The following is a 13,706-nucleotide window of genomic DNA, read 5'->3' as shown; positions in this document are numbered from 1 at the left end:
TATTTTTTAAAATTAAGTTGCATAAAATTAAGAGCTATCATAAACATTATGTAAAAATAATAAACATTTTTTATTCAACTGATAGTTTTTATAATTGAAGATATTATCTTCAGTTGATAAAGATCAACTGAAGATCTTTACGTCAGTTAAATCTGATACTAAACTATACTTGAAATAGACTATTCAGATATAAATAATAAATCCAAATGCCATACCTCCTTAGTATTATTGATGTGGTCACAGTGACTGAATGTGATGGTAATTTATACAACCACCCAATCACTGATCACACACAAATTATTCTGCCAAAAGGAGATAATACATATAAAGCATTTAGATAACTTATATTGAGAACACTTAATAAATGTTAGCCATTACCTTAATTAATTCAAGTAACGGCTCTCTGACATAAGTGCTATAATTATCAACATCTTACAAATGAGAAAATGAGGCCCTGAACACTGAAGTAACTTGATCCAGGGTACACAGCTGGCTGTGGCTACTACAGCACTGTAAGCCTCGGGCCAGCAATGTGGAAGAGGCAGTTAAACAGAGGATAAATGAACATTTGTCAGGGTTCCTGCAGAATGGATTCTTTATTGAATGAGAATATAACAAATAACCCCCAGGGACAACTTTCAGTTCTAAGATTTCGTAAGCAAGCAGTGATATGGGAGGAAGTCGTTGACCAAGGAGTGATATTGGAAGAAGTAGCTTCTGGTCTGGTAAGTATATTATCCTATCGTATTCTCAATCATGCTCTCACTGAGCTGGCCACACTTGGGTGGGTATTGGGAAAAGAGGGAGGTGAAAAATAATATGCACAGAGATGTTGTTTACAAGCAGTTTTGTGGTTCACTTTGGGCTTCCAAAATTAAATAAAATACCAAGCGATGCCTCATTATGTAATATAGCCATATGATCAGCTTCAAAGTAATTTAGCCTAAATGCTAAATATAACTGTGAACCTCTTTAAGATTCATATAACTTCACAAGAGTACACTTTTTGTTGCCATATGTGTGTCTGTGTATGTGCTCAATTAAAGTTAGCTGCAGAAAGATATTGTCATATTAGAAATGGCCAGATAATTTACAAAGAGTGATCACATAATCATACAGTAGAAAGAAAGGATAAATTTATTATATCCATTAGGGTAAGACATTTAATACATTAAAAAGCAAAATGATAATGTGGACAAATTGTCCATACTAATTGGCTTTTTTTCTAAAAAATAAGTTGGTTGCAGGTTACCAAAACTCTCAGAATATGCTTTATAAAATACTAGAAATCCTAGCAAGTCCACATTAAATACAGAACTAATTTGAATGTTATTTTTTTAAAGAATAGTAAGTAGCTTGTTTCACTTGGGAAGAGGCATAAAACTAATTTTTCATTTTGGTAGAAAAATTTAAATCTGATTGAATTATCTCAACAAAGAGGTATTCCTTCAAGGAAAAAGAAAAATCATACGATCTGATGATTTCATTGTAATTTAAATTTCAAGCATATTCATTCCTGGTGTAAAAACAGGAGTTAAAATTCAGTCAAGTGCCCAAAGCATATAAAATATGCGGTCTGCTATTCCAGTAAGAGTAAAACTTGACTCCTACTAATACCTGTCAAATGTTACACAGGTAGGTAATATTTAAAATAAAAATATCCTTAAACTACATTTCCACAAAATGTATTTAGCCTAGGAAGTAATGCTTTGCAAAAACAAACAAAAATCCTGCTTACTCTGAGTTATCATTTCACACCCTCTTTTAAGATTATCCTAATTTAACAATAACAAAAATATATCTAATAAATGTAAAAATGTGTAACAAAGAAGTTTCTTCATAAACAATTGCCCTTCTAACTTTAGCCTTCTTATCACCCTACGAGCTCACATCATTATTCTTATTAATAAACTCATACATACAAGGCTCAGTTTAAAAAGAGATTATCAAATCTATCTGACAAAAGTCCAAACACACAAACCAAAAATATCCATGAGCATCCATAACTAACTTTTGATATTTTCTTGGTAAAACTGATCTTCCAAGGCAGTGAGTTAGCACAGAACCTAGCACCAAATGTAATGACTGCCCTTACACATTCCTTTAAAATTTTCACCTTCTCTCTTTTATCAGTTTTTTATTGAATTATTGTATAGAACCAGTGCATCTCTTGACATTATAAGCCTAAAAAGTATGGTAGCAATGATATAGATTATACTATCATTTTCTTACTTAAAATAACTGTATTCTAACTTTTAAGCATTTCGTACTATAAAACAATAGGTTTAATCTCTATGACTAACATACTAATTAACATGCATTATTGTTTACAGGATCACAGTAAAAATACCACGGTTATTTTCTCAGCTCTAAAAAAGAAGCAAAACAGCTCTTCTCTCAGGAAATATGACACAGCACATGTTATTCTATACCAAACTGTGTATTTAGGATATTGAAAATTATATCTTGCAAAAGATCCAACAATGATTCCAGAATCCTACTAGGATGAATCTACTACATTGGCAAGCAGAGTTTTCATAAGAGGTGGCCTTGAAATTAAATATGTGTGTATGGTTCTTTGTTATAGATCATAGATGGAAAATGGCAAAAAAAAAAAAAACAAAAAACCTTGGCTTAACAGTATGAAAGCCTTAGAAGTTTTTCCATTTGAAGTCTTAAAGAGTCATAACATAACTTTGAAATAATATTTGGAGTTTCATGATTATAAAAGTAATATTTTCATTGTTGAAAATGGAAAATTACAGGAAAAATACCTATAAAAACTTTAGCAAGATAGAACCACAATACTATATCCCACCAGTTTTCAATGACTTTCTTAACTCTAATATCAATGGATAACTGGAAAATATTTTAAAATAAGTGTTTAAAAAATTTACAGGCTGAGTATGAAATATTATTGAGATACTGGACTTGTGCCATAAAAGTTTGCTCTAGTTTGTGATAATGTTGCCTCAGGTTTTCAACTGTTTACCAAATAAAGCATCTTAGAATGAAATATGCCATAAGGAACACAATATTCATTAAAATATTTTTACTTCTCTTTTTCCTTAGTAGTAAATGTTACTTAGAATCAAATGAAATAGCATTGTTTTGCTGTATAATGCTGACCATTTATGTTTATGTTTCTGAAAAGGTTTACCAGATTTCTTGAAAATGAAATATTTTAGCTTACGGTTGTTGAGATTCTATTTACCAAGTACAGTAAATTAATAGGCTAAGACAATGGTTTTAGACTTCAGGAAAGGTTCAAAAGCACATTTGGGGGACAAATATTAAAAGTAAATCAACTGCCACCTACTATACCTGTTTTGTTAAAGAAGGGTCATTTGCAGACTAAAAAATGTGAGAAAGAATCTCAAAGTAAAGATATACAGTACTTTCCCAAAATAAAACATGTTAACAACATTATATCCCCCTCCTGGACAAAACTTTCCTTTTTTATTTTTTTCCCTTTTCCATTTCAGTGACAATTTGCTGTATCACATTCCTATGGACCATCATTCGGGAATCTCTATCTTCTCTATGTGCTCTGGGAATCCTCAATGAATATAGTTTAGTAGCCATGGCAAAGTGAGTTTCTTTGTGTTTCAGCATCTGCATTTATAGCTATTAATAATATGGTACTGCATAATATAAAGAACATTGGATTAGGAGTCAGGAGACCTGGGCTCTGGTTCTAGCTCTGCTACTAACTGAAGTACGCAACCTTCTAAAGGTATTCTAATCTCTCTTGGTCTCAGATTCTTCATTTGTAAAATGAAACAAAACTAAGACTTACTTAAGCTCCAACATTCTAAATAAAAACCTATGATTTATATCATGAATTCATAAAGCTGTTGAAATAACTATCCCAAATAACTGAAAAATACTGGTAGGATAGGAGTTTCTTTTATAAAGTTAACAAGCAATTCTTAAATGAAAACCCAATGTCAAAAAATTTTAATCAACATACATCATTAAAATAAATTTCTCTAACCCCATCCACCAATCTCTAGTCCCTTCTTATTATTCACTCCCCTATACCCCCAGCCCCATATCAGAAAATAATTATGAGAATTCAGGGATGTCACAGCTGAATCACAGCTAAGGTATGTCATCAAAACCTATCCAAAGCCTTCGTGGAAATACTCTAGGATTATAGTTTTTTCTTCATTTTTGAAATACTTCTTTTCACAAGGAGTGCACCCTGGTGTCTTGGCTTTGAGACTTGAGTCTATTGTGTATTTAAAGAAAAACATGCTTTGTTTTTTTATTTCCTTCTCTTCTTAGCTCCTGACATTATGATTTTAAGCACTCAGTATCCATACATTCTAAAGTGTCGTGAAAGACTGATGGTTTGATTTTACATGGAATGTGCCATCCTTTTTGAAGTCCTACATCATTTTGTTTACTAGTTAACCACCGAAACATTATGAAGCCTTAACTAGCCTATTATCAGAGCCTGTTCACTATCAGGAAAACTCTTTGTCACTGGCTTCCGTCACACCTTGTATCTGATTAACACACTATAGGATAACACAGAGCTACATAGATCTGCTTTGTGTTCTAACATAACTGATGGAAAACAGATTTTCCTTTTTCCTTTAATGTGGCAGCCCCCTAATTGAGACTGTAATATGGTTTATTTAATATCATTTTTCATACTAAATTAAAGCAAGTCTGCATTAATTTAGTTGCTCATTAAAGTTACGGTGGTAGCTGCTAACAAGATACTTTTTATATCTTAAAAAATATTTATCCCAATAATATCGATAGACATACACATAATTTAACATACATAAGAAAGTTGATTTTTATGCACATACTATCTATTTCTCAATAAGACTGCCCCAAGTGTTGACCTTTAGTCTTGACCACAAAGTAAAAGAAATAACTAAATAAAATTTATTTAAGTAAGAAATAATTTTTTCTCTTTCATACTATGCATGGGTTAAGTCCAAATGTTGCCAATTAAAAAAAAAGTAACATGCATAACAGGTAGGAAACACACACATTTATGTATAAAATTATGTGTGTATATGCTTAAATTCTAACAAGTTGGAAAAATATCCTAAATGTCCGCCTTTTGGTTTATGCAATATAAAAATGAACTATAAAAGAGGGCTGACTAAATTTATCTCATTAAACCCAATTAGAGTATATGGGATTAAGAAATAAAAATCAAACTTACACTGAGAAATAAAAGAATTTACCAAGACTGCAAAACAAGCAAGAACCAGTTCTGCTTGGTCTGGAAAGAGAAAATTTTAGAAATTTCTGCCAACAATTCACTTAAAAATCACTACTCCCACATCCAATTTGCATGCCAATTAAAAGTGACCAGCATTTACCCATGCCCTGCTCTTGAAAGCTTGAGTTCTAATGCTAACCCTAACCCTATAAAACCTTCTCTGTAACTTCTCTTCAAGACGTTGTAAGATACTTCTTAAAGTGTTCTCCGTTACTGGCAAGATTATTAATAAGACCACCTTTTCTCTGACACAGGCTTCCTTGGTTATCTTTGCAGAGACCATAACAATGGGTTATGTAGAAGCTACATTTAAAGCTATATTGGTTTCTTTCCTTTTAATAAACCAGCCTTATTAAGTACAATTTTGTCTGTCTGGAACGAAGGTAGCACCCACTTTTCCAAGTTTAGAATATTAGAGCTTGCTATTAATTCCAGATTATTAAAATAAAAACAATCTGCCCATGATCATAATTAAGAGTTATTAAAAAAGGAAGAGGTACCATTCAAAATCTCAGTGACACGAACCTATGTCACTACTAAATCATACACTGGCTAGAAAGATGACAGAAATCAGTCTTTCACCAGAGAACCTGGTTATATCCCTTTTCCTGTAAACACCCTGTAGATACAGTGTGCCGTTAGTACAAATAATCTAGCGATAGGCCATGTAGTAGTACTGCTTCTGCAATGCCAGTTCACATGTTTAGAGAATAGTATCTCAGTGTTCTCTGGGGTCTAGATTGTAAATTTTTATATTCAAGGAACTTTGTATTGTTGAGTTTTGTGTTCTCAGTGTCTTTCTTAGTGTTTGGCACATAATAGGTGCTTAATAAACATGTATTAAATGTCTGACAAACCAGAAATATCAGGGGAGGATTTCTGAGGTTCTCAAATACTTCACACAAAGCTGAGGATGTACTGAAGGATACAAATCTAATTGAGTTTTTAGAAGCTCTCTAGATCGGAGGGGTAGGTGATGTTCTTCCCTTCACGATTCCCATGATTGCCTTCATGGAAGAGAAAAAGGCAATGGTCAAGTGACTTATAATTCCCTTGGAAGACCAACTGGCTATAGGCTTCTCTCTCCTTGCCTTCCTGCTCCTCTTTGTACCTACACCATTCCCTGCCTCCCCAAGCTACAAGTAACGTAGTCACACAGGTGACAATGTGCTGATGAGGCCACAGAGACTGTATCATGTAAACAAGTGATGTAATCCTCCTTGGTATCCAGAGTACTGCCACCGCACATCTGTTTCAATTCATCAGTTGAGGGCTTGGGCCCAACTACATTAAACAAATCTTCCCTAGTATAATATTTGCATAATTTGGGGGACAAGTACTTTACTGCAGAAAGTATATTTCCCCAAGGCTTTCAAGGCATCTAATTTTTCTTAGTATTATTCTGCACTGTCTGTCTTCAGTGGCAGATAAGTTTGTTTTCTTACAGGTAAATTGCTTTAAGTTACAAATATTCCCATTCTGTCTATATGTTTTTTGGATTTTTTATTATTATAGAATACAGTCATGCTGAGAATACTAGGAAATCATTATCTAGAGGTAAAAAGAATTTTAAGACATCATCCACTCCTCTCCTAAGCAGGTTTCTTATAATTTAAAAAGTTTGTTATTTAGCCATTACTAATGCTAACTGAACAAAAACTTCACATTCTCCCTTGATGGTCTTTTTAGTGAACACCATTTCAATACAGCAATGGAAGCAGAAGCCAGAATTTTCATAGGTTTAAAGTGCGGAAATGAAGGAAGTAAAATATAGACAACTGTTTGGAAACTTTGGATCTAGAAAGAAGGAGAGCTAAGACAGTATCTAGAAAAGAAAAGAGACACAGGGTTGGGGGTGACTCCAGTTTTAAGATGAGAGACTTAAGCTCAGAGTTTAGAAACTATTTGAAATAAATTTCTATTTTATAATAAATACATTTGTATTTTATACAAAATATTTTTAGATGAAGGCTGAGTTGGCCTTTGAGAACTATCAACTTACATTCTAAACCACATACACTTAATCTGTAAATCTAAACATTATCTTCTAGTTACCTTTCCTAGACAGAAAGTAGATAAAAAGTATGCTAAATGTAATGCATAACAGACTGATAACTCCCTCCTTTCCTCGTTGCTTCAAGTAAGATAATCACATATAGAACTATAAGAAGTTTTTTGTTCTTATACTATATACTTTATATACAACAATGGCGCTGTGATCTATTAGAAAATAGTACATGAGCCATGAAATTATTCTCTAGGCATATTAAATATTCTATATTCATAAGCCCTGTGATCAGTGACCTATGTGTGAAATGTCTTCATAGAATGAGGATTTAATATGTACAGTTTCTCTATTCTGACTTAGAAATCAAAGCTAAAATGTCAACGTATCCATTTAGTTCTACACCAGTAATGGATACTTAGTCAAATCCAAAAAACAGATGATATCAAATTAAGATGAATTTCTGAAATAAAATGTGAGAAAGTGACAATGAAGTTCCTAACAGTGATTGTCTAGTTTCCTGATTACATCACTAGCAGAAAATCCAACTTAGTGGATTTCCAACTAAGTTATTGATTTTTTTAAAAAAAATGTTATTCTGATCTGCTTAAAAAGCTAAAGTTAAACTTTTAAAACTACTGAGTAGGCTACATTCAATAAACTTTCTAAAGGTGAGCCAAATCCAGTTAGAAAAAGAAAGCAACCTGGTTGTGCGTAGCAGTATATGCCATATATAAAAAATACTCAAAATAATCGAGTATCTGGTACAGCCCTGGTGCAAGGCCCAAATCCAGGCAGAAGACTGTGGTAGGCAGCAAAATTACTGGCAATAAGTCTGCATGGTTCACAGTTTCTAACTCAACACTTAGATCATCTCTTTGATCATATCCCTCTATTCATGTATCCTTTAAAAACCTCCAAAACTATGAATAACATTAAGATTTTTGTATTTCCCATCATTTCAAAGCAACTTAAAGGACAACTGTATGTATAAAATAAAACTAACAATTAAGTGAAAAAAATAGCTGATACAAGATTTGATTTATTAAAAAAATTTAATGGCCAAACCACAAAATTGATAATGTTTTGACAGAAACTATCTTCAACTCTCCACTCCTATACAATAATTTATCTGAAAAACAAGTGACTCTGCGATGACATGTAGATCAGAACTCTGAATACCAAATAAAACATCTTTAAGTAAGGAGCCGATGACTTAAAAATTGAAAGCTAAAGAACTTACTAATGTTTAAAAAGTAAATTTAGCATCATTGTATATCCTGAATCTTACCAAAATACAAAGTTGGGTTTACACTGAATGCATTGTTTAAAATAGGTTTACAATGACTTTCTCCCCCAAGATGAAGTCAATTATACTTTGTGTAGAAAAAATAATTACTTACCGCTATAATATCTAATGTATTATCACAGACCTTTCGGATTTCATTATTCTTATCATGCATCAGGTCTATGAGATATGCTGGAGCCTCTGAATAAAAATGGTTAAAGATACAAACTACATTTGATATTGTGGCTAGTCAATAATACTAGAAAAATCTCATATTTTTCTAAATCTAAATTCTAAATGGAAATATAACCCAAATTTTAAAATAAAATCATTAGTACAAGATGACCAAAAACACTTAATATTTCATTTGTTTAGAAAAACAGGGATAGTAGGGACATAAAAAAGAGAAAAATCTAGATAAAAATGGGTAAGGAAAACAAAGTCAGTAAATCTCAGAAGTACAAGACCACATTTCTGAATACATGAGGATCAGGAACATAAATGAAGAGGAAGCTCTATAGTTGTGTAGCTATAAATGCTTCTTGATCTATCCTGCTCTCCTAAAAATTCAGGAAAACTAATTTCAAACAAAACTAACAAGAGAGATTCATGGTCAAAAAGAGAAGTCATGATAAAACATTTTCACATAAAAGAAAGCTGCAACCTAAAATTTCAAAAGAGATAAAAATAATTTAAAAAATAGTGTGTGTGTGTGTATATATATATATATATATATAACACAAATCAGGATTAGAAAACCAAGGGAAATAAAATAATTCAGAAAAGAACCAAAAACAAAAGTAAAAATCATTTTGGATATATAAAAATTAAGATAACAAAAGAGTAAATGGACACAACAGATAAAATTCTAAGAGAAACAGAAGCAAAAGGAATAAATTTTAAAATAAAAATAAGTGAAAAGAGATAAAAAGATTAGAAAATGACAGACATTAGACTAAGAAGATCCAACACAATAGAAATCCCAAAGAAGAAAACCAATGTAACAGAACAAAACAAATACTAAAAACTATAATTCAAGAAAACTTTCCTGAAATTAAAAAAAGGTGCACATTTGCATACTTAGAAAAATCAATGATGATATACCAAGTCAAATTCTAGTAAAAAAACTTGATATTAAAAAAAAAAGAATACTTCTTTGGTCTTTCTGGAAGAAAGGCCAAGTTACTTATAAGGAAAAGGAAATTAAATTTTCCTCTGACTTTATCACAGATAACAATAATTAGACTGACTACAGACTTCTCATTGGCAGTCCAAGGGAAAGCAAAAAAATATCTTCAAATTGCCGGGGGAAATAACTGTCAATCTAGAAGTCTATATTCTGTTAAATTATTATTAAAGAGAAAAAATAGTTATTTTCAGATAAAGACATTTATTATCCATAGATAATATTCACTAAGTATAAAAGCATATACTTGATTATGAAAGAAAGTCAACTCGAATAGAGAAATGGAATTCAGGAGACAGTAAATAAGGAAATTGGTCAACATACTGTAAACTTTAGATAAGCACTGTTATTTAAAAACCAATAATTAAAATAGTGATTAATTCTGAGATGTTACAAAAGGGTTATAAAATGAAGTGAAATTATCATATTGGATAGCAAATAACATGGAAAATAGAAGTGGAGATATTAGACTGTCAAATAGAAACATATACTCCTTTAGAACTTGGTGAACATGAATGTTGAAATTTAAGTTTGCATCCCAAAAGAAAAAAAATCGGATGTATAATTACAAATAAGACAGAAGGGAGATAATAAAGCAAATTCAAATTAATAAAGAAATCTTGGTGAATCTAAAAGAGGAAGTGAAGAAAAAAGTTGTGACCTCAAATCAATACTATTAATTGGTCTTAGTTAAAACAATTTGAAAAGAGTCCACAAATTTCTACTAAGAAACTCTAGCACATGTACACAAGTACATACCATTGTTTGTATCACTGATTACACCCAAAAAATTTTATCAACAGTATCATGACTAGTGGCAAAGTGATGACTTAACTCATTAGTGTTACTTACTATTTAAATTGTTGTTTTTTAAAAATAGGTTTAGGGGACCCAAGTACAGATTTGCTACATGGCTATATTGCATAGTGGTTCTTACTATCTTTTTTTAGGGTTAAAAAAGATATATTTAAAATGTAGAAAAAATATATAGAATAATGTATTTGTGCATTCTGAAACTCATTTTTTTAAAAATATGTAAAAAATATGTATTGACTGTCTCTTTTCTCCATTGGAATGTAAGTTCCATTAGGGCAGAGACTTTGCCTATCATATTCACCATAGTACCCCAGGTTTTAGATCATAACAGGTACTCAATAAATTTTTATTTAATGAATAAATAAATAATATCTATTCTACATACTTCACATGGTTTTGTGAGAATAAAAATTATTAGAAAAATCTTAAAAATTCTCAAGGGGAATCTAAAATAATCTAGACAAATGTGGATTATAATCTTCCCTCAGCAGCCATGGGAGACTGGTTCTAGGATCTCCCAATGATGCCAAAATCCACAGATGCTTAAGTCTCTAATATAAAATGGTGTAGTATCTGCATATGGGCTATGCTCATCCTCCCATATACTTAAAATCCTTCCTAGATTACTTACAATACTTAATAAAATATAAATGCTATGTAAATAGTTGTTATACTGTATTTTCTGTTTTTTATTGTTGCATTTCTATTCTCTGTTAGAACTTTTTTTGAATAAATTTAATCTACGGATGGTTAAATCAGCAGATGAGGAACCCCCAAATAAGGAGGGCCAACTGTATTTTATTTCCCATACTGCAGTTGTTGAGATCAGCATTAGTTCTCAATTCTTATGTGATTGAGTCACGGTTGAGAGTCAGTTTAATATTTTAAATATCTGAATATAAATCATATACTTATCTAAAATAAGTCTACACTAGCTATCTCATATATCAAGTATTCTGTTCAAATTATATCAAATAATATTGATCAAACTTTCTAACAAAAAATAAGAAAAGGAATAAAATATTGCCTAATAGATTTATTTCAAATATTCATATCGGATTCATAGGTAGAATTACAATAAAATGCTAAAGGTTATGGTGAAATAAAATATTGCAATAATTTTTAATATGTAATACATTGTAACACGACAGATTTAAATGCCATTGACATCAACAAAAATTCTGTTTTTTCAACTCCAAAACATTTTTTAAATTTATTTTTTATTTTTCAGTTTTTTTTTAGAGACAGAGCCTTGTTCTGTCATCCAGGCTGGAGTGCAATGGCATGATCATAGCTGACTGGAGCCTCAAATTCCTGGGCTCAAGTGATCTTCCTACCTCAGCCTCCCAGGTAGCTGAGACTATAGGCATGCACCACAATGCCTGGCTTAGAAAACATTTCTGAGTTTTGTATTTTGGAAATGCACTTCAGTGATCTTTATCCAATTTTAAGACACAAAGTTTTTATGAAAATTTTAACTCAGCAGATCTTTTATCTCCCTGTTGCACCATTATCAGCATGTTATAATCTTTAGGACAACTATTCAAAAAGTATTGACTCAGATTTAGTGACATAAAACAAAAATTAAACTTGGGGGAAAATGCAAAGAAAGTTACACTGAAAAGAAAGGTCAAATAGGAATTCTCTTAATTCTGTGGGCTTTGATAATAAGGTACTAAATGTACATTTTAAACAGACATCCCAAAACAGAGGCAGTAACACTTATTCACTGTGTACAGGTACCTGGCAGGTACTTTAAATACTTCACTTTTTAGTCCTCACAAAAAACCCTATGAGATGACCTGTAAATAGGGTGGTATTTCAAAGAAGTTACCTAGAAAAACTACATTTTCATTTTACTGTTTTCTGTAGTGGCTTCTATAGTTATGTAAATTTTAAGTAATTCTACACATAAAATACACACCTTCAGAGACTCTCAACCCAAAAAAGCATATTAAAGGTTCCAAGAAGACTCTGTAGCAAGAAAACTTGTTAACTTTAACTCAGTGTTTCCCAAACTTATTTACTATCAGAGAACCTTTTTTTTTCATTAAGCAGCTGTTAATACTTATGTTCCATGGAATACAGCTGGGGAAAAATGAATTTATTCCAATTATTTTAACACTGTTCAAAAGCATATTTGGAGTTTATCTTTCTGGGAAAGTCAGTTTATAAACCATATTAAAAATATTTATTACTTTCTGTACTGTTAGCTGTTAAGGCAGAATAGTATTTGTATTTCGATAGCCCATATTAATATTAACATTTCTCAAATTAGACTTGTTATTTATCAGACTTGACTCCTGGAAACTCTATATGGTTCCAGAATTTTTAATTTTTTTTGAGATAGGGTCTCCCTCTGCCACCCAGGCTAGAATGCAGTGGCACAATCATAGCTCACTGCAGCCTTGACCTCTCAGGCTCACGTGATAATCACTGCTTCGGTGTCCCGAGTAGCTGGGACTACAGGCATGCATCACCAGGCCCAACTCATATTTTATTTTTTTATTTTTAGTAGAGATGAGGCCTCACTATGTAGCCCAGGCTGGTCTCAAACACCTGAGCTCAAGTGATGCTCCCACCTCAGGTTCCCAAAGTGCTGGGATTACAGGCATGAGCCACTGTGCCTGGCCAATCACATTGGATTATAATTTTATATTTCTTGTATATTATACTTGTCTATCTCTCCAACTAAACTATAAACTCCCTGAGGTCAAGGACTTTCTTATATATCCAACACATAAGCCAGTATCTGTTTAGATGGTCAAAGCTTGAGAAATGTGTGAATAAATGAATGTTTAATTATATGTATTAAAAGAGTTAGCAGATACCAAAATTTTCAGCTTAAGAGGCTGTGTAGATGACAATGTTGTTATTCACAATGAATACAGATGGCAGGACTGTTTTGCTTATCAGGAGAGGATGTTACCAATATTGAGTACCCTTTGGATGCGAGAATGATAAACTACCAGGTACTAAGTACCTCTGTGTATTGGGAACTATTATAGGCAATTTAAATCCATTAGTACTTACAACAATTCTACAAGGTAGGAGGTCTTTTTATTTTAATATTAATGTTACGGGCATTTTTTAGGTACCTCATTGTATCCCAGGGAGGTTAAGTAACTTTTCCAAGATCCTGCAGCTTAGTAAGTAGCAA

The 13,706-nt window shown here is 31.9% G+C and overlaps 1 protein-coding gene across 3 annotated transcripts in view; it reads right to left on the bottom strand.

Annotated features, from left to right (window-relative positions):
• Positions 1-13,706, bottom strand: part of KIFAP3 (kinesin associated protein 3) — a 162,308-nt gene that overhangs the window by 42,483 nt on the left and 106,119 nt on the right. For all 3 annotated transcript variants that reach the window (XM_055365908.2, XM_004027875.5, XM_055365913.2), the window contains exon 17: positions 8,660-8,745. In XM_055365908.2, coding sequence (XP_055221883.1) covers positions 8,660-8,745 — 86 coding nt within the window. The remainder of the gene's footprint in view (positions 1-8,659; positions 8,746-13,706) is intronic.

This window comes from Gorilla gorilla, chromosome 1 (genome assembly GCF_029281585.2).
Source record: "Gorilla gorilla gorilla isolate KB3781 chromosome 1, NHGRI_mGorGor1-v2.1_pri, whole genome shotgun sequence".
Lineage (NCBI taxonomy): Eukaryota > Metazoa > Chordata > Mammalia > Primates > Hominidae > Gorilla > Gorilla gorilla.
Note: the sequence above shows the minus strand (reverse complement) of the source record. Positions and strands in the feature narration are given on the sequence as shown.